We start from the raw sequence: 27,365 nt of genomic DNA, 5'->3' as shown, positions 1-27,365 counted from the left end.
TCACCAAAATTACCATCTGCCAGATGCAAAGAACTGAGGAGACATGAAAAAAAGTAGTTGAAAACTAACATGCCACACTGCTGTGGGGCTTCCAACAGATCAAATGCTAGAACATAATACTCTAGAAATGACAATAGCGCAGAAAAATAAGTGCAGGTAACTAACATTACAGATACGAGGACTTGAAAACCCAACTAGATACTTTGGCGTAAACCACTGAAAGTGGTCCCAGTGGTTCTAAGCACATTGAGGGCAATGCCAAGAGACGTTAAACGCCGTCTGAAAACCACTCGCATTGATAAAATAACCATCTGCCAACTACAAAAAGCCACTACTTCAGTGAGATCTGCCGAGACATCACGCAGTCTTAGAGGTAATTGGGAGTTATTATTATTATTATTATTATTATTATTATTATTAAACTTTGTACACTAAAATGAACAAACTACAAAATATACATAACAAGGAAGATAATATAAATCTTATGTCTTTACGATACAGGGTGACAATTACTGAACTTTTTAGGGTAAAAACATAAATTAGTTACAAACTAAGGCGTGTACACACATTATTCCAACATGTAAACACTGCTACAGATATTCGGTTTAGGTTATGACCTGTTCAATGCGCCTGACATCATTGGCGATGATGTGGCGCAGACGAATGGCAAAAGTCTGCATGATCTGCTGAAGTGTCTGAACATCAATGCTGTCGATGAGCTCCTGAATGGCTGTTTTCAGCTCGGCAATGGTTTTGGGGTTATTGCTGTACGCCTTGTCTATAATATAGCTCCACACAAAGGAGTCGCATGTGTTCAGATCCGTAGAATATGGCTGCCAATCGAGGCCCATGCCAGTGGCTCTGGGTACCGCAGAGCCAGAATGCGGTCCCCAATGTGCTCTTCCGGGACATCACTCTCCTGCTTCGATGGGGTCTAGCTCCGTTTTGCATGAATCATATCTTGTCGAAATCAGGGTCACATTGGATAATGGGGATGAAATCATCTTCCAAAACATTCACGTACCGTTTGGTAGTCACCGTGCCATCAAGGAGTATCGCACTGACTATTCCGTGACTGTACATTGCACACCACACAGTCACCATTCTGCACTAGTCGTTGCACGCCGAAACGCGGGTTCTCAGTCCCACAAAAGGGCCAATTTTCTTATCCACGAACCAATCCAAATGAAAGGGGGCTTCATCGCGAAATCAAACCATGCAGCGAATACTAATTCCTATCATGCCCCGCGGCCAACCGTGCAGTTTGAACGTTCTAACGCAAACCGTGCAGAAGTTACGTCGATTTTATGTCATGTAGTTCAATAATTGTCCCGCTGTATCTCACAGTGAGTCTTCATGAATGATCAACACCAATTCCGTTTTCAATAATTCATGTATTTAAATGTGTGCTAAATACTGCAAAGTTGGTGCTGACTCATGTATTAAGTAGTTCTCAACAATCACACATTGTGGTGTGATTGGTACTGCACTAACTGGGCGTGTATACAGTACCATATGCAGTCTGTTTTAAGCCGAAGCAAGTTAGTGACACCCTTGAACTTGGACCATTTCCTGGCACTTCCAGAGATTTTTTGTCCGGCCGAAGAATATGAGAGACGTATTTTCTGCATACACGCCATGTACCAAAGAATCATTATATTAACGTCTGTAAGCTGACTCGTATGGACATTCCCTGTACCTGAAGATGGGACTGTTGTCCTGAAACTTGCTTGTGCTTTACATTTTTGAAAAATGAACTGTAGCGGATGTTATCAATCATGGATAATATCAACAACATTTGTGGACGACCCACCAATAGAAACATGAATCATACTTAATAGACTGATCTTTCAGATACACTTGTTCAGAGAGAGAGAGAGAGAGAGAGAGAGAGAGAGAGAGAAACAGAACACGTTCAACGACTGGAGATAGGACGTTCGTATTCACAGGACACATACATCAGTATGTTCTGCAGAAATGATTAGCATTTCAGTCACCTCGGTTCAGCATGTGTCCCCTTGCCTAATAGGCACAGGATCAGCCATGAGCTCTGATTACTTTTTATATGCGTGATGGCATCGACACGTATAGGATGCGAATGTCGTTCTGTGGTACAGCCATCCATGCTGCATTCACGTGGTTCCAAAGTTCATCTGTGGTGGTTGGCATTGGGTCACAGCGCTGTAACGATCGTTTCACGATAGCCCACACATTTTAGATTGGCGACAATCTGGTGAGCTGGCCGGTCGGGGCAAAAGGCTAACGTAATGGGGCACCAAGTAGGCGCGTATTTGTGCAGAAACACGTGGTGGTGCATTGTCTTGCTGAAAAATGGTTTCTTGGGCATTGTACAGATAAGGCATGGTTACAGGTCACAAGACATCATTCACGCAGATCACACTGGTCACAAGTGACCTGGACATGCACCAACTGTGATTTGTGGTTGTATCCAACGGCGCCCCCACACCATAAGACCTGGAGATAGCGCTACATGTCTTGTGCGAATGCAGTCACTGTGATGCCTGCGTCGAACCAAAATGCGGCCATCACTTTCAAATAAACAGAACTTAGATTCGTCCGAAAACACTATCTGATATCATTCCCATTCCCAGTGACCTTCTACACACCATTGCCCTCTTGCTTGTTGCTTCAATGCCACTGGGATTAGGTGTCGATCTTCTCCGGGGGTGGGGGTCTGGGTGCTACGGTCTTCCGTAAAACATTCTGCACAGAGTCGTTGCACTGCCGAAACAGTTCGTCCCACACGAGCAGCAATTTCCCTGATTTATGCATGGCTTTCTTTCAAGCCAATAGTGCGCCCTCTTTCAAACTGATTTGACGATACAGTTCGCGCTTACGTCTGTGAGGCATGCTGCACATCTGTTCAAGTACCACTGATCCATTACCTTCGGTTTACAGCGACAAGGACAGACAAGTACGTTATACGGTAGGCGGTGATGCGCCGCGATTTAGGCGCTGACCTTGAAACCGCCGGCAGACATGGTTCGAAAGCTAAACTGTTCAGCGGAACACACTAACGTACATGTCCTGTTAATATGAAAGTCCTATCTCTAGTCGTTCAAGGTGTTTATTTTTTCTGAACATGAGTGTATGATCATTTCTTGAGGTTAACAAGTGATCAATTACCCTCCAGATTTCCCGTTCCAACCAATATCTTGAGGGCAGGGAGCCACAGGACTTAAGTCTGTGAAACGTCACATTCCACTACAGATCTCAAACGCTCTTGTTGAGAGTTTATTCATCACTAAAGACGCGAAGGAAACTCCCTGGAGTTGAGTAATCTAGGTGGAGGCTGGGGAAAAACATTCAGCGCCATAGTGTACAAAATTAATGTCATTCCACACCGTAGAATGTATTCCTTTTTTTATGTAAAAAAAGACCTGCGATTAAGTAATCAGGCAATCAGTATCGCATGAAAAATTATTCTGTCTACCTGAAACTTGGAAATGAAGTGGAATACAATCTGACTGTTAACCAAGTAAACACCTTCCAAACGTCAAACGAAAATAATGAATAATAGAGATGTCATTCCAACGGGGATTTTTTGACAAGTCCATCTCAACTGCAACAGAGGCAAATAAGGATATTCCTCGAACGGTCAGGATGTGAAAATAGTGAAGTTTGTTGAACAGAGAAATTGAAAACGTGTCAGTCACAAGACTTCTGCTGTTCAAGGAATAAACAAGTGTGTCACAATGACTACGCATTGACGCAACGGACTTTCTAAAAATCATGATAAATTTCATGTGTACATCAAATTTGTTTTTAAAAATGCTGATTATCGACGTTGGTGCTAGAAGGGCAGACGCTGTCAGTTGAAGCTAAGAAGGGCAGACGCTGTCAGTTGAAGCTAAACTCCTACGTTGTTTGAAACTAGATGTAAGTTGAAGTGTGTGTGTGTGTGTGTGTGTGTGTGTGTGTGTGTGTGTGTGTGTGTATTCGCTCTAATTGTGTTTGGGTTGTTTGTACAGCATAGCGCGCTCGCCAGCTGTTAGATGGCACCATTTCTGCGCTTGCGGCAAGTTTCAGCGTTGTCGCATCAGTTCGCTTTGCACTGTTGCGAAGTAAACAAGGTTACGCCACTCTCCGTTTGTACCAATGAAGAACAGCGTTCTGTAATCTGTTTTTGTGGCCCAAAAGAGTACCAGGACATGAAACCCACAAAAGCCTTACGGCACAATACAAGGCTATATTTTACCACTCCGAAGTGTTTTTAACAATACAAAAGCAACCGAACAAGCGTGAAGGATGAGAAAAAAACCAAGATGCTCTGTCACATGCAATATTGATGCAAACCTTGGAAAGTCTTCGTCCTTATCTTGAACGATGGACGAGTAAATGTTGATGAAGTGGCAAACCAAATGCACGTAAGTCATGGTTTACGGCATCATCTTCATTAAAACACGTTTCCCTTTCGTGAAATCTGTGCAGGATGGGTCTCGAAACAAATGAGTGAGGATAAGTGTAATCGTGTCAGGATCTGTAACAGCTACTAGACAGTCATGTTAATGGGGGTGAAATGTTTCTGACAAGAATCACCACTGGAAATGAAACACGGGTTCATCAATTTTATCGGAGCGCACAGACCAGAAATGTGTAAAGCAAACACCCAGCATCTCCAGCTCAAATAGCTCTTTTTTTTTTGGGGGGGGGGGGGGGGGAAGGCTAAATTTGTGGCATTAAATGCAGAAGGTGCCAACAGTAAACTGTCAATGTTACAGTGATATGCTTTGCAACGAATGTGAAAAAGGCAACACCAAACGGCGCTCTTTCCTTGCATGATAATTCGCGTCCACATATCGCCGTCCGCATCTTTTAATTAAACTCTTCATAACATGCACTTCTATGTGGAGGTACCCAGGGTACACTCCTGATTTCCATGTTTTTTTTTTTTTTTGTACATTTAAAGATGATTTAAGACGCCGACGACTCATCCCCGACAAGGTCGCGGTGCAAATGTGTTTTGATGCTAAAAAAAAATTTTTTTTTGGTATTTGAAAGCTTGTACATCGATGGGCTACGCGCTACAAAAGTCCAGATGACTATTGGAGAATGTGATTTAAAATTTTTACTGTAGAAATAAATTAGAAAATTATGTGCAAATACTCTGACTTAATCCTCCTGTGTAGACAGTTCTGCAAATCGATTTTCGTTTGAGACAACTTTATGACATCGTATAAGTCTACATGTGTTCATTTTTTTTTCCACTTGCATTGGGCAGCCTACGTCGGGTAGAGAAAGAGTGTACTGTAAAAATGAGGAACCTTCAAATTTGTTTACACTAAAATAAGCTACACAAGTTCGCTGACAAAAGGCTATAAGCTTCCAAGCAATTTGAACCTACGCTTAAAAGAGAGCTTTCTCATTTACAAGGTCACACAGTTTCAGCCACAATCAACCGACTCAATCTTCTCCCTCCTCCCCCACTCTCATCAAAATACAAATGATAACTTTTCATACTACTTTTATTTGTTTACAGGTCGCCACCCGCTTACGTGTCGTTTGCAGTTTGATACAAAATTCGCACCGTGATGTGACTTGGCTTCGGGATTTCCGCATGGACGAAGTATTTCCAAACTGTGTGTCATACTCTATACCAATGGAAACAAAAATAAATTCTGAGAACAAGCAAGGTTTATCCCAGCTACTTTAGTTCCGAGCTAACACAAAGCTGTTGGCAAGAGAGAAATTTTGGCAATGAATGTTGGTGAAACGCAAGTTGGCAAGATGTGTAACCGGACGACAGAGTCAGTCTACTACCGAGATTATTTTCGAGAAGCCTGTGCGTCACTGGTACATCTCAGCTCGGTTATGATAAGGTCCGACTTAAATGGTTACAAGCAAAATCTTTTATCTCCTTCTGAACAAATCTGCGTACCAGAACTGCCCACATGTCTCCGAAATTAGACTACAGTAAATATTTTGCAATAGTCTTGGCTTTACTCACATTTAATAAAGATTAATACGTCTACGCAAATTGTGCCGCAGTTTTTTATCAGCATACATATTGCCTGTCTAGAAACCGAACCGCTTTTGTAAGAGTCGAAGGAAATGAGAGGAAAGCAGTTATTGAGGAGAGATTGGGAGAAAGTTGTAGCCTACCTACATCTTTAATAATCTGTACACTGAGCAACAAGTAAAGGAAACCAAATATTAATCTGGACTACGACTTAAAGTTTAAGACAAAGAAATAATAAATTTGAAGTCTGTTGATGATATAGTAATTCTCTTAGAGACAGCAAATGTCTTGGAAGTGTAACTGAACGGAATGTGTAGTTCTTGGAAGGAGGACATAAGATAAAACATTAACAAAAGCCAATAGTGGTAATGAAATGTAGTTGGATTAAATGAGGCAATGCCAAGGGACTTAGATTAGGGAACGAGACACAAAGTAGTAGATGAGTTTTGCTATTTGAGCTGTAAAATAACTGATGACTGCCAAGGTAGGGAGGATATAAAAGGTAGACTGGCAATGGCAAGAAAAGAAGAGAAATGTAAGAGTTGAGAAGTCATCGAAAGTGAAACATCGACGACAAGCAGTTCATATATGAAGAGTTAGCAGCTTCTGAAATGTAGTGCTATACAGAAATGCTAAGGGTTAGATGGGAATGAGTTGCTGAGCAGAATTGGAGAGAAAAGAAATCTGCGGCGTTACTTGACTAAAAGAAGGACTCTGTCAATAGGAAATTCTAGGCATCAACCGACTGTCAATTTAGGTATTTGTGGGAATAGTGAGATGAGAGGGAGAGGGGGGGGGGCGGGAATTTTAAAAGGAGACCGAAAGATGGATACAGTAAGCATGTTCAAATGGCTGTAGGTTACAGTTGTTATTCGGAGATGAAGCCACCTGTATAGAATAGACAAGCGTGAGAACTGCACCAAACCAGTCTTCGAACTGAAAACTACAACAGACATTGCTAACCAGTATGATCTATGTTTATAGCTACACTCTTCTGACGAATAACTATGCTAGTTCGATAGTATTCGTTTTTCACGTGTTTTTGTATCACCGCTGCCTATGACATGCTACCAAGTTCGGCAGCCAATAAAAGCCATGAATATGTCAAGAGCATGTATAGCGGATAGCTCATACCTTAATATTCCATTAAATCGGACGAAGAAACTAACTGGTTTCACAATGGCGTCTCCGAAACACAGAGAAAGCTTCCACAGCAACGGAATCACGGTAACTCTTCGACCTATGCAAACACGAAATCCAAGTCATTTCAGTTATCCCGTGTCACCACTCGACCGAGGAAAGGGTGACATCAATAAAATTATTTTTTCCCCACTTCAGATCGAAGAAGGGCAAACAGACTAGCGCACTATTCCGATTCGGTCATTTGAGGCAAAATGGAGCAGCGATAATGTATGTGAAAGATATTGGCATTCAAAAGTGTACCGCAACGGGAAAATAAGACAGAAATGTCGAAGCTGTCAGTGTAAAACTCCCGCCACTTTATCTTATCTGTTCCTTTGTTCGTGTGAAGTAAAAGGTCTGCTGACAAAGTTTTCTTAATTTATTTTAACTTAGTCACAAGCACACCACTTCCCGTACGAATCTTACATTCCGTAATCACAAAGGAATGATATCGATCAAATATCTAATAGTAGTACCAAAAGTTATTTATCTCCTGTATCCAATACGAACAGAAAGCAAGCTTGCAAAAAAGCTTTTTTTTTCCTTTGCCATGCAGCGGTTGAGTTTTCCGATGTTCTCCTCCTCTACCAATTGTTCCCATAGCACTCCACGTTCCAGTACCACTGCGGCAGATTCCGGAGCTACTATAACGCAATTACAGGGACATACGTATATTTAAACATTAGTTAAATGCCAGGCATCATTTCCTCGCAGGCTGAAACTTTCCTTCTAGATACTTCATACACCGTCTTCGTTAATTCCTGCGAAGTACGTGTAACGACATCGGGAAGATCTCTACTCGGTAGAGTTAATTTTGCTGCACCCGCTTCGGGCAGCTTTTGAGTCCCCGACGCAGCGCAAACCAGGGAGTAATGCGCGAGATGGATGAGGATGATGAAAGCGAGGGTGGGCTGCTGGCCGTGGAGCGCCGTCGTATTGATCACGTGGCCGGGGCCAGAGTGACTAACACAGCAGCGCAGCGGGGCACGCGTCCTCTGCCAGTAGCGGGTGGTGTGGGAGGCGAGAAGGCGGCCGCTGTACCGTTTACCGTTCCACCGTTTGCTCCGTAACGGGAAGCCGTCTGCGACGCACATACAAAGCGCATTGTTTCGTGCATGTTCGTCTTCTGGTAGCTGACCCGATTACTTCCTCTGATTAACCCACCGTGTCTCTTAAGGGCAATGAGTAAAGCTGAAACAGCAGCTGCATTTGCATGCGTCCGTTTTATTCTTACATACACACCGGCCTCTCTGGCAGGAGGCTCACAAGCTACATGTTCTTCACCAATAGATGTCTTAACTGGTTCTTTCATAACGCGGGCTACGAACTGCGTCCCTATGCACATATGGGCACTAGGTCAACTTTATGGTTGTTGATCACTTTTTTGGCGATTTCATAAACAGATTTGAAACACGACTCCTGTTCTGATAACTGTCAATCATTTGAGAACTGCACAAGGGCAGGTGATGGTTATTGGAAGTAAGATTTCTACATCTATTCTACGCAAGCACTGTTCTGTATACCACTGTAATTCCCTCTTTTCTGCTACAGTAGCGAATGTTAAGCCTCCGCGTAGGCTCGAATCTCGCTGATTTTGTCTTCGTTGTCTTTCGCGAGGTATACGTAGGAGTAAGCAATGTATTGTTGTCTCTTCTAACAAGGGAACCTCCCCATCGCACCCCTCTCAGATTTAGTTATAAGTTAGCACAGTGGATAGGCCTTGAAAAACTAAACACAGATCAATCGAGAAAACAGGAAGAAGTTGTGTGGAACTATGAAAAAATAAGCAAAATATACAAACTGAGTAGTCCATGTGCAAGATAGGCAACATCAAGGACAGTGTGAGCACAGGAGCGCCGTGGTACCGTGGTTAGCGTGAGCAGCTGCGGAATGCGAGGTCCTTGGTTCAAGTCTTCCCTCGGGTGAAAAGTTTACTTTCTTTATTTTCGCAAAGTTATGATCTGTCCGTTCGTTCATTGACGTCTCTGTGCACTGTAATAAGTTTAGTGTCTGTGTTTTGCGACCGTACCGCAAAACCGTGCGATTAGTAGACGAAAGGACGTGCCTCTCCAATGGGAACCGAAAACATTTGATCGCAAGGTCATAAGTCAACCGATTCCTCCACAGGAAAACACGTCTGATATATTCTATACGACACTGGTGACGGTATGTGTGTCACACGACAGGAATATCTTGTTGACCCACCTAACTTGTACACTTGGCGAATGGGTAAAAAGATTCTTCTGCCTTGCCCGATTTAGGTTTTCTTGTGGATGTGATAATCACTCCCAAAAAAGTGATGAAAACATAAGCGTTTGTCATATAAACTGAAAATAAAAAGTTAAACTTTTCACCCAAGGGAAGGCTTGAACAAAGGACCTCTCGTTGCGCAGCTGCTCACGCTAACCACGGGACCACGGCGCTCCTATGGATACACTATCCTTGAAATTGCCTATCTTGCTCATGGACTAATCAGTTTGTATATTTTGCTTATTTTGTTCATAGTTCCACACAACTTCTTCCTGTTTTCTCGATTGATCTGTGTTCAGTTTTTCAAGGCCTATCCACTGTGCTAACTTATAACTAAATCTGAGGGGGGTGAGATGGGGAGGTTCCCTTGTAAGAACGGACGCTCTAGAACTTTTAAAGTAAATCTCACAGTGATCCAGAACACCTCTCTTGCAGCGTCTGCCACCGGAATTGGTTGCTCGTCTCCATGACGCTTTCGCGCTTACTAAATTTATCTGTAACAGAATGCACTGCTCTTCTTTGGATCCTATTTCCTCCAACAATCATATCTGGCACGGATTCCACACTGACGAGCATTATTTAAGAATTCGTCGAACGAGGGTTTTGTTATTTACCTCCGTTGTGGACGGAATACATTTCCTGAGGATCGTCCAATGAATCTCCGTCTGTCATCTCCCTTTCCTGCGATTCGTTTTATATGTTTGTTCCACTTTAAATCACCCATTTCGCGTTCTTTTATTTTATGAAAGTCACTGCTTCCAGTGACTTCTGCAATTGTGTGAACATACAGTAAATGGCTATGTATTTGCAATATATTACATTTGTTTATGTTTAGGGTCAATTACCATTCCCTGCACAAAATGTCGATCCTCTACAGGTCTTCCTGCATTTTGTTAAAAAAATTTTGCGTCTTCTCTGTATATAACACCATCACCCGCGAAAAGCCTCATGGAACTTCTGACGTTGTCTAGTGTATCATTTATACATATTGCGGAAAGCAATGGACCTGTAACACTCCCTTGGGATACGCCTTAAGTCATTTATACATCTAAAGATTCTCCCCTGAGAATGACTTCTTGCGTTCTGTTTGTTAGAAACTCTCCAATCCAAAGATACAGTGTCTGATGTTCCGTACGCTCGTACTTTGTTCAATAAGCGGCGTGCGGAACTGTATCGAGTGCCTTACTCAATCAAAGAACACATCTACCAGGGCGTCGGAATCTATTTTGCGTAACTAGAGGTGCGATGTAAACAAATTTAACAACAGTATTAGTTGGTTCTTCTACAGAGGCAGAATGGAGGTTTATTCGGCGCAGGAAACTGTACATACCTTCAGCTCTGGCAATAACGTGGAAGACGTCATTATGCAGAATTATCCTATTAAATTTAAAATAGTAACAGCGTTCTCGTTCATATCAGGATATGATGATACTGCTCGGCTATCACACTTTCGAACCATGCGATCAACAACTGGACATAAATATATTCGCGTGCACATTTTCCTATTAGCACGCGCATTTAACTTATCCTGTCTACCCTCGCCTTACACATACTCATCTGCTGGTGCCACAGTTTTGAAATTTGTTGAAGGGTACGAAAATCCAATATCCTGACTCGAGAGTTACAGGGTACAGAAAACTTCAAAAATTACAACTGACTACCATATATAAGTTTCTGGATACTACTAATAATGAAGTGTTGGTGATCGATAAGACCAAAATGACAGCTAAATTCAAAAGGAAGTTAAATAAATGCAGAAACAACCCTGAGCACAGCTAAAATAAGGTGAGAGTCACATCAGAGGAAAATATGTTTATTACAGTTTCTTTGTTATACACAAAAGAAAACACACCTGATGCGCACAAATATTCGAAAGCTAGATGCCAAAACCCCTTCCAAATTAACTGGAAACTTTCTTTTATCGCCAATATTATTAGTGCTGATCATTTTCCTTTTGAACATCAACTACTTGGATGTAAAGTAGGGTATCTATTAATAAGCGTTCAAGTGTCGGCGGCCATTTTACCATGCTCGCAATGGGACCATACGAACTTCCCCTCACGCACGACTAGCACTTCAACATACGTAAACAGGAATACGCCAACTCTCAATAGTTGGCGAGAAAACATACTCTTTAAAGTTGTAGGTGTGCTTGTAAGCATATGTTTTGTATGGTCTGTAATATTAAAGGAGTCCACAGCCGAGCAAGTAAGCGTTTTGTTTCAGAAGTGCGAGGTGTCTGGGTCGAATCTCACTGCCGGTACTTTTTATTTTCACGTAATTCTAACAGCACACCACGAAATTGTGTAATGACCGAGAACTGTTTATGAATGCAAATCATGTATGTTAACAAATACACACAGTGAAAGAACCACGCACAAGCAAAACATCGGCGTTCATTACGTTTCACACACGTCGCACTAAGAATTATTTTACGTCTTTCAACGATCAGTAACATCCAGATTTGTGCTGTGCTCCGTAGGTTACACATAGTTGTTACAAATGTAGATACAATAATACAAATAAAATGACTGTACTTATTCGATCGAAAGTTCTTGCGCTTTGTCTTATTTCCAATCGACTTACAAAAATTTCTCTCTACATTTTTGGCTGGGAATGGAAACAAATCAAATACTGACAGCGAGTTTCGAACCAGAAAGCTTATGAAACCACGCGCTTACTCGCTCGGCGGCGGACTCCTCAAAAACAAGCGCTCACATGAATTACGCACTGAGATGACCGAAGTCGTGGGATAGATATAAGCACATATACATATACATAAGGTATGAAAGGGCTGTGCACTGGCAGAGTTCTCATTTGTATTCAGGTGATTCATGTGAAAAGATTTCCCGCACGACGGGAATTAACAGACTGGAGTTAGACGCATGGGACTTTCCACTTCGGAAATCGTTAGGGAATTAAATATTCCAGGATAGATAGTGTCAAAAGTGTGCCGATATTACAAAATTTCAGGCATTAGCTCACACCACGAACGAAGTGCTGGCCGACGGCCTTCACTTAACGACCGAGAGCAGCGGCGTTTTCGTAAAGTTGTTAGTAATAATATACATGCAACAATGTGTGAAATAAACGCAGAACTCAATGTGGGACGTACGACAAACATATCCGTCAGGACAGTGCGGCGAAATACGACGTTAATGGGCTATGACAGCAGACGACCGACGTAGTGCCTTTAGTCATCGCCAGCAGCGCCTCTCCTGGGCTCGTGACCATATTGGTTGGACCCTAGTGACTGGAAAACCGTGGCCTGGTCAGATGAGTCCCGATTTCATATAGTTAGAGCTGATAGTGGTATTCGAGTGTGGTGCAGACCCCACGAAGCCATGGTTCCAGGTTGCAACAGGGCACTGTGCAACCTGGTGGTAACTCCATAATGCTGCGGATTGGGTCCTCTGGTCCAACTGAATCGATTATTGTTTATGATCGGCTACTTGGAGACCATTCCCAGCCATTAATGGACTTCATTTTTATGGACGACAATGCGTCATGTCACTTAACAATTGTTCGTGATTGGTTTGAAGAACATTCTGGACAATTCGGGCCAGATTTGGTCAACCAGATCGCCAGACATGAATCCTATCGAACATTTATCGAACATAACAGATCAATTCGTGGATAAAATCCTGAAACGGCAACGGTTTCGCTGTTAAAGCGACTATAGAGGCCAGCATAGCTAGATATTTCTCCAGGGGACTTCAAAAGACTAAGTCCACGCCATGTCGTGTTGCTCCACTACTCCGGGCAAAAGGAGGTCCGACATCACATTAGGAGGTATCCCATGACGTTTGAGACGTTGGTATATAAGCACGCCCCACATTCTCGAACATGGATTGTCGAAAACGGCTGAGAGTTGCATATGTTTCAAGTCCTACTTGTGCTCTACAAACCCCATCAACATAAATCAGGTCGGTGATGGGAAATTCGTACAATCCTTTTAGACTAACAAAATGGCAATTCGAGGGCAATGTGGACAAATGGTGCCAGCGTTTTAAGCTTACGTGATGTGGACATACTACATGCTTACTTTGATACGATGTGTACAGGACGAAGGAAACGACCTGAAGAACAACTTCGGTTGTCTGGATTTTATTGCTCTTGAGTGTGTCAGCTTCTGCAGCTATCACAGTTTACGGACTCTGGCCGATCTGGCACTAGTCCGAGACCCAAAACACAACAACAAAGACGACGACCGGTAGGGGGGGGGGGGGGGGGGCGCACGCACTGTACGTATCGTAGTTTTCGTAACTGCCCTGCTACATCATTTATTCCTAACTTCTCGACTAATGCAAAAAACCAGTAAAATTATAGATGCTGTACAAACAGCGCTTTGTGTCAGAGGTAACGTCGCTTAGCTACATTTGCTATATGCCGTTTTCGTTGCAATGCCGGGGACGTGGACGACAGACAAGTTTGAATAGGACTGGAACGCTGTGACATCTGTACCTTAAATACAGAAAGCAGCTGCTAAGTGAATACACAATATTCTTTGGAACATAAAAGGGTCAAACGAATTTAACAGCTGGAGTTATTCCAAAGACACAGGTCAATTGTCACTGTCGCCGCTACAAATTTAGTTGCAATTTCATAATACACTAAGGTCAGAACAGCAACCATTTTTACGAGGCCATCGCTCTCAATTATTCTAGAATTCGTGTTAGTCTAAAATATACACCTGGGGGTGTACTATTTTCTTTTCAAGAAAAATGTTCCTTTTTATATAGGCCACGCAGATGTGTGTGTAAGGCGTCTGCGTAGGCCACCAAGAATCCGCTTACAAGCAAGCAGCTTTCTTATTAAGGATTGTATTGCATTCCATTCGCCTCCCGTGTTTTTGTGCTTTACACGATAAAGAAACAATGACGATTCAGTAAGACGAATCTAATGCTGTTCCTGGGAATAGCTTCATAAGAAAAGGAGGAAGAATATGAAGAATTTTCAGTTTAAATGCACTGCAACAAGCTGAAAGGCTGTTTCATAAATGAAATAAAGAAATACGGAAAGAAACGATTATCGCGATCGACACGGCTTATAGGCATACACCTACCGTTACCGCCGAGTCTGCCCTCGGCAAAACTTAACAATCGGCTGTTAAACTCTGGAGCAATGGTCTTGTCAGACCAAAGAGCCCCTTTGGCACTGCAATAAAACAGACATGGTTTGTTGCATTTTGAGCAAATACAATCAGAGCAAACCTAAATTATGATGGGATTTCAACTCAGGTCCACATTCCCTCTGTTAACAACTGCACCGTTTAAAATCTGCCACTGCTGGTCGAAGTGGTTTGTAGAAGTGTAGGTTGTCATGGGACATAGTCGTTTACAGTCTCTACTGACACCTGGAGGCGTTTAAGCGGTTTGATCCCGCAAATTGACAGTATTTAACGATTATGTTCAACCAGTTATACATGGAGTCCCATGGGAAATGATCAATATTCACGGAGATGACAGAAGCGACCAATCAAAACACAGAAAACTCAATTAAAAACGGGCTCTAAAATGTATACCATAAGAGGTATGACCATTTGCTCAGAAGACGAGATGTTTTACAGTAGCGAAGATGATCAAATGCTCATATCTCTTAAGATATAAATTTTGGAGCCCATGTTTACTGGACATTTTTGCTTCTAATGAGTGTTCCTGTCATGTCCCTAAATATTGCCCATTCGTCCTGGGACACCGCGTATCGTCATAAGTTATTACATATACCATTTGTTGTTGTTGTTGTTGTTGTTGTTGTTATCGTCAGTCCGAAGACTGGTTTCATGCAGCTCTCAACGTTATTCTTTCCTGTACAAGCCTCTTCAAGCCATCTCTCCATACCTACTACAACCTATATTATAATCTTCACGTCTTTCTTGCAATGGCTAGGGGCACTGCACTCTTACAGTGTCATTAAATTTATGCACAGTCCCAAATAAAGCTGGAATACACGCCTAGAAACAGAATTGTTATTCATTTCCTCTTCGCTCTCAGATCACAACAGCAGAGACAGTTAAATTTAACACAGCGCTCACACTAATGCAAGTGGACGAAAATCCAGCAGCAGAATCTGATAGCTATTTCCCGCCCAGAAAATACACTCATTGTTGTTATATTCGTATATAAACCGATAGTCCGCAACTATCGACATATTTTGTCGATATGTATCAGAAGCATCACTTATCGAGGCTGGACTATTTTTTAGTTTCTTGATCGAAGCAACTTGCGCTTTCACGAAGTACTTACCAGCCTACATTAAGGTCCGCATTAGTTCAAAGAAGTTTAGAAGTATCTTCGTCAAAATGAACATAATTGAGTTTAACCTGGGGTCCTTGAAATAATACCGTTACTCCGGATCTCAGAAGTCACGCATGCCACCATGGATCGATCTTCAGATCATAAACGTTTTCGATGTCACTGAGAAGTGGAAAAAACGCTGGAATGAACATTCATACAGAACACTCACCTAATTCAAAACAAATCGACGAAGCCTGCACAGGCGTTACGAATAGTCAAGACAACAGCATCCGAGCGGGACGAGGGAAATGTGGCCACATTTTGAAAAAGTGGGGTAGTCGTGAGGTGCCGCCCGTTTGTGTGATGCTGAACAACAGACAATAAGATATATTGTGGAGAACTGTTCGCTCCACGCTTTTAGAGGTGGTCTGAAAGACTTGCGTGACGTGATACCAAGTATGAAATTAGAACATTAAACATATTGTGTACGTATATATGTATGTTCTGAAATGGCGAACGTGAATAATTATGGAAACTGAATGAGTGGGAAGTAAAATCTTAATTTTTGTGATTCGTGTATTCTCATTTCCCTTTTCTCATTTTGTTTTCTCCTGTCTCCAACTGAGCTAGTGCATCTCTGTCCTTGCTCTCTAAGACTTTAAATCTTAACGGAGAAACGGTAGAAACGCTTAGATATTGCTTGAGCGACGAAGACATGTGCTCCAAAACAAAATACATGCACAGGGTGAACCGTCTACCAAACAAACCAACTGTCATTATTCCAGCGCGGGAACCACTCTAGGGTTGGTCCAACTTTCTGATTCGCAAAGGATCATTCTATGCTCTGTGCTGTAGTGTAGGTCTCCATAAACAAATAGCCAAAAAAAATGAAGTGAGGCGCTACGGGAGTTCGAAAAGATCACTCACTCCCTTTAATATCACATACTGATGTGGTCCACGACATGTTCCGTAGTGTATGTCTGATGCAATACCTTCAGCTATGTGGAGCGAATAGCGTGCATCTATTGCTTATGGCACGCAACGAACTGAGCAAAGAAAGAAAAAGACTGATTCAATTCAAGTTAAAAAGCAAGTAACCAAACAAAATTAACACCTATTTTCAACGAGGAAAGTGGACCAGGAAAAGAGCGTCTTAGGATTTTTGAAAGAATCACGACCGTTTTCGCCTGAAATGTTTAGGGACATCGTGGAAATCAGTGCAGGTTGGCCTAACTTACTCTAATCCTACTGTTTCCGCAATAGTTTTGTTTTTCGCGGCGTCTACAACTATTATGCAGACTTGACTAGAGTTTGTGTTGTTTCTGGTTTACTTCCTGCCTTGTAGTCCAGGAATTCATAAATTGGCAAAAACAGGACTATACAGAGTGACGGTCAATCACGAAACGGGTCATGAAATGTCTTATTTCCAAGGGTATATTTTACGCGAGCAATTCAGCAACTTGTGACAGTGCACAGGAACAGTTCTGATTACCGAAAGCCGTAACCCAGAGTAACGTTACATTAACTCCACTACAGACTGACGTTTTCGTTCTTAAAGGGCTCTAGGCACAAACCATAGAGCTCTTTGTTGTGTCTAGTACGTAATTCGTCACCTAACTAGTTAGTGGCACACGATATTCAGGAACCATCAGAACAATACAATACACGCCCTAATCTTCCGTCGTCTCATTCGCGTGTAGCACGCAAGTCTAAACAAAAGCTATGCCAGCCATTCAAACGCTGACACGCGTTGCTATTCTTCACGAAGTGGAACGGCCGCACTACCCTACATGTACGAAAGGACGAAGAGCAAGAATGTGTTTGGTAAGACACGATCAGAAAAACGAAACCCTTCCGCGAATGTGGCTTGCACAGCATACTGCTAAGTTGTCCGAGAACGTCGACCCGGTGCAGGGTTTGTCAGACTTCATAAACGTCAGATCGAGATGGATGGAAGAAAGGACTGCGAAACATGAGCAATGACTAACGGAGTAGCGATGATTTGTTCAAAAAATTTGAGATGGGGAAAGTGGTTTGGTTTGATACAAAAAATGGTTCAAATGGCTCTGAGCACTATGGGACTTAACATCTATGGTCATCAGTCCCCTAGAACTTAGAACTACTTAAACCTAACTAACCTAAGGACAGAACACAACACCCAGTCATCACGAGGGAGAGAAAATCCCTGACCCCGCCGGGAATCGAACCCGGGATGGTTTGATACAACTGCACAACGTTTATACCAGAACGAAGTTTTTATACTCACCGAAAACATATTGTACAATGGCTTCAACGACTATGTACTAGACAGCACACAAGTGAGAAAACGAGTCGAAGGAAAGCCCTTCCCGAAACCCGAAAAACGTAAGTGAAACTTCTATTGTATACTTGTCAAGCGTAGTCGAGAAGGACGCTTCTTGTGTATTGGAAATCGATAAAAAATGCTCTGACGCATCATCTACGAATATTATGCAGAATTACAAGGTGATTCAACCAGGAAGTCAGTGTATCATTTGGGTAAGGAATTAACGTTTACAGGAAGACAGCAAGTTCAAAATGGTTCAAATGGCTCTGAGCACTGTGGGACCTAACATCTGAGGTCATCAGCCCCCTAGATCTTAGAACTACTTAAACCTAACTAACCTAAGGACATCACACACATTCATGCCCGAGGCAGGATTCGAACCTGCGACCTTACCGGTCGCACGGTTCCAGACTGAAGCGCCTAGAACCCCTCGGCCACTCCGGCCGGCAAGACAGCAAGTCCAAGCATATATAATGAGAGGTGATAACATACACAGTCTCAGTATTGCCTAAGAAGTGAGGGCCTAAGTTTTATATGGTCCCAAAGGGAGGTAACTAGATAGGTCTCTATCGCATACGAAAGGCTATAAAGACATCACAATTAACATCACAATTACCAAGTTCGTTTAAAAGATGGGATCCTATTCAAACATGTGCTGCAAATAAGGGTTTTGTTGTTCCTATTATAATTGCTTTAGGAGTCTGGTCAGCGAAGAGGAGAACATTTCTCACCAAGAAGGAAAAATAAGGATTTTTTTGTGGGAGGTGGACAACTTTCGAGGAAATCTCTTCCTCTGCATCAAGACTGTACTCATCACTTTACCTTATCTACAAAGTTTCAGAGAGCTTCAGAGTGGCAAATTCAGCTTCGATGATAATCATTGATCATGTGAGAGAGACTGGAGTATATCACAAAAGATAGGAAATCCTCAAGGTAGTAAGAACCAGCTATTAATACTATGGCGTACGACTACATTAATGTTAGTAAGCTGTACTTATTTTGGGGTACCAAAAACCTTGAGACCGCCAAGTATTTCTTAGCATCGAGTAACTACATCATACTCCGTAAGCCACCTAATGGTGAGTGGCGGAGGGTAATTTTGGTGTCACTAACTGATCCTCCATTACCTGCTTCACTCGTGAATGGTGCGTGGGAAAAATGGCTGTCGGTAAACATCTACATTCGCTCTAATTTCTCATTATGATTATTTCTAGAGATGTATATGGAAGTAACATATTGTCCGGCTCTTCCCTGAAAATGCTCTCTCGACATTTCAGTAGTAACTTCTCCGTGATGCCAACGCCCCTCTTGTAACGCCTGCCACAGAAGTTTGTTGAATGCCCTGAAACTTCAAAATTGGCGCGTTTCTGTGGATGATTAGTGTAACACAGGCAATGAACGGCGGTTTTATCCTCACGTTATTACAGCAGAGTTGCAAGCAAGAACTAGGTGTTCGAAGATCACGGAGTCCTTTCACAATCTGGAATTCTGATCATCATCGAATGTGTATGTTGAAACATGCAAACAAAAGATATCACTCAGTAAGCTTTGAGAGTAAGGTTTCAACCTTGTCAAGTTCACTAGAAATGAAAATCCAACGTTGAAAAAACTGACTGACATCACTGAAAGCACCATCTAAAACAGAGAAACCGAAAAGAGTTTTCAGAATGAGATTTTCATTCTGCAGAGGACTGTGCGCTGATATGAAACTTCCCCTGGCAGAGTTTCGAAAAGAGTTTTGTTTCCAAAACTAGCAACCAATTTTTTTTCTGTTTTCTAGAGCGCCAATTTGTGCAGTTTGTCAGTTATGTAACAACTAATACACCCAGCAGCAATATGTGCAGATTGAGATATCACATTTATCAGTTTGCTATAGTAAAAGTCATTATGGCAAGCAGCATGAAGAGAGAATACGTGTCATACGCCAGCATAATTCAGTGGATATATTCTCACTACCCTCCCAAGTGAACATCTTTTCCACTGCAAGGCTAACTAATGATAGTACTTCAGTGTATGCTAATGACAGTGCCACTTCAGTCACGAAATAGTTTAATAGTAATTATAGCTAACGAGCCATGAAGACCCTTGTGTTGCTACGATACATTCGTTTGATCGAGCACTACGTGACATCGCGCCTTACTTCTATTGTACAGGTTAGAAACAACGTTTGCGTAAGTTCCAAGAACGGTAAAGAGGAAGGCCATGTCAAATTTTATGCACACTGCTAAACTAAGCCTACTTCCCTACCACTATGTGCATGACTCAATTATTGTCAGACGCTAAGTATAGATGATTACAATATTAGGTTCTCGAAGGCTGAGAATGGAGGAAGCAACACGGAGAATAAAAGATTTTACTCCCTTTTGAACGCGTACTCAAATAGACAAGCGACCTTGCGAAATATCTATTCTTGTATCCGCCTGAACTCATTAAAACCAATGAAAAGTCAAAATTGGATTATAAGACAGGTAACTTCACCGTGCTCTTAACATAAATAGGCCATTTTCTTGGACCAGCCTGATGAATTTTTATAAAGGTCGCTGGGAATGAATACTAGAAAGGTAGAAGACGCGTAGATTTTCTTGTGTTGCCATCAGTATCTAACGAAAGTTTTGGCTGTGACGGCAAAACCATTACTAGTACCTTATTACTGGACCTGTACTTCTTAAGGTACAGTTGTAAACTTACCACTGACTAGGCATGAAACCTACAAAACGTGAGATTTTTTTTCCCATGCGCCTATGGAAACATCAGTCCTGAGAGGGTAGAATGGAAGACCAAAATAAGACACTGATAATTTTAAAAAATATTGTTTCAATAGAAACTACTCGTGTGTTACTGTTACGTTACTTTTAAAAAATAGTATTTCATTTTGAATACTTAGCTTGTTAGTGTTTCTGTGGTATGGCATAGCTCCATAACGTTTTGTACAGTTCGCTTATGTCAGGAAGACTGCGTTTTTATGTTGGTTAGTAGCACTTTTCTGTCTTTTATGACTTTAAAACTTTCTTTTTTGTGTTTCTGTAACTATGGCTTATGGTAAAGCGGTCAACGACTACCGCATTTTCTAAAAAAAATTGATATGCATGGCGTGTGTTATTATAAAATATGATTCTAAATGAAAGTAATGTTATTTCGAAAGTGTTTATAAAAGATTTTTAAAAAATTGCTACTGTAATACTGATAAAAAAATGCAAAAAATAAATTACGTGGGCACTAGGCTTGTACAAAAACGGAAACGCAGTAGGTAGCGCATTGCTGACGAAAGCATAAAATTTCTCAAGAACCGTAAAAAAACAACAGGAACTAAATGTCGAAAAACCGACAGATTGGGCGTTGCTCGTATGTAAGCCGAAGGCTTGGCTTACTCCAATTTCGATGTGGAAATCTATGACGACGAATCATATTATTCTGCATCAGCCACGCAGGCGGGCCGTACCGCCGTCACCTGGCACGCGGCCAATGTACTAGTATTAACGGGACGGCCCGCTGCACGATGGCACAAGACAGCACCGAACCAGTCTCGACAAGGCTGATAACATACGCGTACCAACTACCGCATTCGCAAGGTACTCTTTACGGCTGTAACTTACTTGTCGCTTCACCCAGCAACCAAAAGTACGCACGGCAAATTCTTTTTGTGTATGTTTTTACTCATCTCAAGAGTGAGCAAGTGGCTGTTATTTTATTTCTTCACGCATCATCTTAACGTTTGCGAATAAAATCCTCAAATGCAATAAGATACTGTACCCTCCGAATTCAGTGATTATATGTTTTTCATTCATGTTACAAACGTTAGGCTAACAGTTATCCAGGTTCTGAAAATTATGCTGTTCCATACCTTCCCACACAACTGCTATCAACCGGGATCAATTGTGTGGGCGAGAAATGGACTATTAATAATCTTTCAAACTGAACGAAAAAGAAACTACATTAGCATTGTCCATTTCTTGCACTAAGTAATAGATATTAAATGGCGTAATCAACTGAATGAAGCATGAACAGAAACAGTCCTTCCTTCCTTCGGTTATAGAATCTAACTGGGAAGCCTAACGGCTAATCTATATAATGGCAGCTTATCTTGCGTTCAGTTTATGTTGCAAATAGATCTTTTTAATCTGTACATTAGCAAGTTCTAAAAAGGAAGAGCTTAATAGCTTATACTGATGTTAAATGGATTCGAATTTTACAAATTTGGATTAAGTCAGCAGTTTGTGACTAAGATTTGTACCAAACCGCAACTCAAACGCGGATTTCCTGCTTATCGCGAGCAGTCGCCTTAATATCTCCACGACCCAGCCAAACTGCCACATTTCACGAAGTCCACAACACTTACCTTTGCATATTTTTTCATTCTCACACAGGGAGAACCAATATTTCATTGTCATTTTAGCCTATCGAGGCAGCTGCAATCGTCAGAACAATGTCTGTTCCTTCAGGCATGCATGCATATCTGAAGGGCATTGTGATGTGTAAATACAGACACTGGAGAAACACCATCATTCACGTATTACACTAATGCAATGGGGCCGTGCATCAGCAAATTTGTAAAAAGAGAAGAGGTGTCTGATTCGTTTATGAAACTCTTAAAATATTTGCTTCAGTGCCGTAGTAAGACAACAAATTCAAATAAAAAACAACCCAAAGTAAAAAATATTCATCTCACGTCTCCAAAATAAGACTCCAATGCCAATTATCACTGAGTCACCTCCTTTAATCCTTGTACTATGCTATCAACCTAAACAGTGAACACGGTTCATTGTGCAGTTTGTGTGTGAAAATGATCTACACCGGCTGCAAATTGTGTGTCCGTGCATGATGCTGCCTATTATACCAAAATCTTTGCAGCTCACCTACTAAATTCATTATTTTTTTGCAACTCCTGCAGCTTGTTTACCTCCCTTGACAGTTGTCAAACATCCTCTATCTTGAAAGTTAAACATTGAAAAAAGCTGTTGAAATCCACTAAACGTATCATAAAATAACAATGTGAAGCAGAATGTTGTTGTTGTTGTTGTTTTTTACTTAAAAACAAAAATGAGAATCACACAATATACAGAAAAAAGGGGGTGAAGGAAGCTTCTAAGTGTATCAGAGAGAGGCCATGCAGCCTCACCTTTTCTACAAAACAGCTGAAACTCATCTGGAGGCTACTGCAGAAAAGTTTGATTCAAACAAATTGTGAAGAAAGCTAGTTACTAGTTTTGTGACAAATAATGCCAGAAAATGGTAAGGGGCGAGAAGGAGAGACAGGTGGCAATACCTAGTTTGAACTGCCATCCTTCTCGTAGATTTTTTTAAATTAATTTATTTAAACCTCTAGAGTGATGCTTCCTCTATTTACAGGACTAATGGACCTCTATTTCCAAAGGACACAATTTTTCACGATTTGTGGCAGGTGAAACAGGATTGAATGGTGGTAAGCAGACTTTACCAAATGTTGCTAGGAAGGAATTAACTCCTATATTTACTACTTTCAAGCTGAAAACTCACTTCTCTAAAATATTTAAGAAGCAAGAATGTCACAAAAAGTAACAACTCAGCTAAAGTTCTTTTTAAAGGAAGCATACATCTCAACTTTAATTGTGCAGTTCTCAGTAATTTTATTGTTACAACATGTAAACCAATTTTTCAACACTTAATTTTTTCTTAGGTGTATAAATTTTAGTTACACTGTCACTATCATTGAAGCAAAACCCGACAATCTGTAAATTATGAACTTCCTTACGAACAACTAGTGTCAGATTTCTTTTGTCTTGACATCAACGCTTCATTTTGTATTAATAAATGCTCTGTTATTTACAACATGCTAAAAATGTGTAGAGGCACAGGCATCAATTCAAGACATGTCATTTTGAAACAATATCCAAGAACAAAAATGAATGTGGCAGGAAACAATTTTCAAAGTACTACAAAGGGGAACTGTAAAGATGAAGTGCAGAAATGGTTGTTGCTGTTATCCCTATTCTGGGTGTTATTTCTTAATCTCCTCAACTTCTGAGAAAGGCATGAAAAATTTACAGGGATGAAATGAAAAAACTAATTTTATGTAGGATTTGCAAAGTAAAAAATAAAGAGCATGAAGATGCTTCTGCAAACACACAAATAAGGGTATAACAACACATTTTTATAAACACTGATATTGTGGTATACACAACGAACTAACACTACTATTGCACAATCATACGTATGTTTTAAAGTTTCAGTGTAAAAAACAGTATCTGTTAAGTCATTTTGATTGTTACAATTTCTCTTCTTTGTGCCACTCTCAGTGGATGTTTACTTTCACGGTCCCTGTCACATCTAAGCAAGTGTTTAATTCCCAACCTTCAAACAATAACTTATGACCAAATATAAACAAACACAATTTCAAGAATGGCAGACAGCAGCAGTTTTCAATATATGAAATACACAGCCAACTGGTTGCACAAGTTTATTGTAAAAACACCGACAAGTTTTCAGTACCATAAAGAGTATCTTCTCAAGAAAGAAAGTCACATAAATTACTTGATGCTAAAATTGTAAACATACATAATGAGCTCAAGTCAAAGTATGCAATATGGAATAAAGTCCTCCCAGCCAACAGAAATACTGTTAAACAAGTATGGGTTGTTATAAAGGCAGACATTAGCCATGTTTAAATGAGACCACATCACAGCCTATTAATTAAATCTAACAATTTGATTTAGCAACTGCTGACCTAAACATACCACTTTAGTCCAATGACTGCTCTTAACTCACTGTTCCTGTGTGTCAACCCTAAGAAAGAAACCATTACCATGGGTACAGGACTTTTGGTGGGACCAGTAGTGGTTTCACAGAAGGAATCAGTTAAAGTGAGTCAACAAATGGATGAACTGTTTCCAAGGTGGACTTTATTCCATATTTTCTATTTTTGGATTTGAGCTATTTAGCTCATCACTTGTGTTTACAATTTTAACGTTAGGTTATTTGTGCGTCTTTCCTTCGAATAAAGATACCCTTGCAATGCAATCAGTTGACTGTATATTTCACATATTGAAAAATCTTTAGTTGTCCACAAGCCTCTATAAGTTACTACGCACTGAATTGCAAATACAAGTCCAAGCCGCTTTATTTTACCTTCGTATACCTATGAGGTTTTTAACGCTCTTTACTTTCTATTTTCTTCGTACTGTAAAATTAGTTACTTATGGCAGTCGACAGGATTGTCAGAATGCTTCAAACTATTTTATTGTCTCGGAAGATCACAAAATGAAATGCTACTATAATGGTAATTTTAAGCTGCAGGTGAACTATTCAGTGGCGTTTATGATGTATCACATCTCTCTTCTTACCTTAAGCGTAATTTATATAACATAATGAGAGAACTACATTCGACAGTTCAGTAGTGTCAGCAGTCGATTAAAGCACTGCATTGTGAGATTTCAACAGCGAAGAGGTCCTGATCCTGGTAAGGTACCTCGGAATTTAAATATGTTATGGGCAGAAACATATTTAGCGAACTGGAAAGTTTACACAAGGGGGAAATTATCAAAATATTCTACATCTGTTCTTGTTTGTATTTCTTGTACATTCGTCAGTTCATTAAGGGCAAGTGGACGTATTATATACGTATCACTGCGATCTCCATGCAATCGACCGCTGGGGTTGTCATAATAATATTAGAAGCGATAGCTCCTAAACTATTAAAATTTTTTAAAGAAAATTAAGGTCAAGTCAAACGAACCTAATCAAATCTTGCTGACTAGTTCTTGATAACTCGGCATTAAATAAACAAGATTATTGTTTAACGTTTGGTCGACGTCGTGGTCATTAGCGACGGAGCGTAAGCACTGATCGAGGAAGGAAATCGGCCGTGTACTTTTCCCAAGGAAAAATAGTTATTATTAAACGTCCACTGAAGTCATTACAGATGGGACAAACTCGGATTGGACAAGGGTGAGAATATAATCGGTCATGACCTCTGCAGCAGTGAATTCTGCAATCGACTACAGTGAATCACGGAAAGCACGTAAAACTTAAATCACGATGACCGCGTGTTACAAATTGCCACTGCGTCTCAAAAGTAGATTTTCAACAAAATATTCACTTAGGACACCAAATATATATTGGAAACGAGGCACACACACTCTTCTTACCCTGAAGTGCATACGATGCAAAAGAAAAGCGATGTAACTTTATACAGTGCATTGTTCTGAAATAACAATGAAACTTCAATGAAAGTCTGAAACCCCTTAAGTCAACAGAACGTTCGGTAAAATATAGTAAGCCTTTTAGCAACGAACAATCGAATCTTTTACTCTTTTCCTTCGAAATAAAAAGAACACTATTTTATACCATTAATGGTGCTGTTGGAAGCCACTGTGAACAACTTCCGTATTCAGGTTTACTGAACCATATTCTCCGTACCACGTAGTAATAAATGTCTAAACAAATGTACAAGCTGACTGCAGACTAATATCTGAAAAACGCACTGTAGTTCAATGTTATGATCGCAGCACTACTCACCTTGAAGTATCCACCCTGATAAAGAGTCTCTGGGGGTCCAAATATCGCAACTTCCCATTCGAACATATTTTCTTCTCTAACAAGTTTCACCCTGAAGCCTTCGACTGGTTCTTCCTGTAAGCTCTTGTATTCAAGCGCAAGGGCTCTAACTGCACTGCTTGTGGGTTGCTGCGCCATTTTAAATTTGTAAAACACAGTCCAATTTTGTCACGAATTATGTTCACCACAAAATTTTAAAGGGGGGATATTTCGCCAGTCCCCAAAACTCCAGTTTCTACACTGCGACTGAGCAGATCCCCACAGCAATGGCTGCCAGCTTTTGTTCTCTCGTGCTTTCTGTTACGTAGTCACAGAAACTTTCTCAAACTCTCCTCAGTACTTGGAGCTCGTCTTGCGCCAATTACTTTTCGGCGCGACGCGTCAGCACACGAACGCGTCACGTAAAATAACTCCGAAAAGATAACTTTGTCGCACACGAACAATAGCAGCTGAGCAAGAGCTCAGAGAAAATCCCTAACCAGCCAACGCCAGCCACAACAGCTACTGCGGCACTGCTAAGCGATAGTGCTGCCGCCTGACAGAAATACCGCTTCAGTCAAGATCACAGCGCGCATTGATACACAAGCGGCATTCTGCGAACAGCTGTAGCTCTAAACAAAGCGCGACAGTTGTCATTGCGTTCGAGTTGATTGTGATAACGCCACAAGCAGCGGAATCAATGCTTTTTTTCCATTACTGTAGATGAAAATCACACAGTTTCCATTCATCGTCCAGTTTTAATATGGGAATTGCTAACGGCGCGGCAGATTACCTTTCGTTCTCGCAGGAAAACAACATGCGAAGGCCGCTGTACTAAAAGGAGCGTAAAAGCCATGATACGCAAGGATACGTTTCGGAAGACGATATAAATTACGGAATACGA

General features: G+C 41.1%; 1 protein-coding gene across 1 annotated transcript in view; it reads right to left on the bottom strand.

Moving 5' to 3' along the window:
* The window catches only part of LOC124615770 (ubiquitin-conjugating enzyme E2 R2), an 80,243-nt gene extending 53,234 nt beyond the window's left edge, over positions 1–27,009 (bottom strand). The window contains exon 1 of the mRNA XM_047143869.1: positions 26,444–27,009. Within this exon, the coding sequence (XP_046999825.1) occupies positions 26,444–26,620 (177 nt within the window). The 5' untranslated portion in view covers positions 26,621–27,009. The remainder of the gene's footprint in view (positions 1–26,443) is intronic.
* Between the last annotated feature and the right edge of the window lie 356 nt (positions 27,010–27,365).

The sequence above is a fragment of the Schistocerca americana genome, chromosome 5, assembly GCF_021461395.2.
Source record: "Schistocerca americana isolate TAMUIC-IGC-003095 chromosome 5, iqSchAmer2.1, whole genome shotgun sequence".
Lineage (NCBI taxonomy): Eukaryota > Metazoa > Arthropoda > Insecta > Orthoptera > Acrididae > Schistocerca > Schistocerca americana.
The sequence above is the reverse complement of the archived record's forward strand: the minus strand, read 5'-3'. Positions and strand labels throughout refer to the sequence as shown.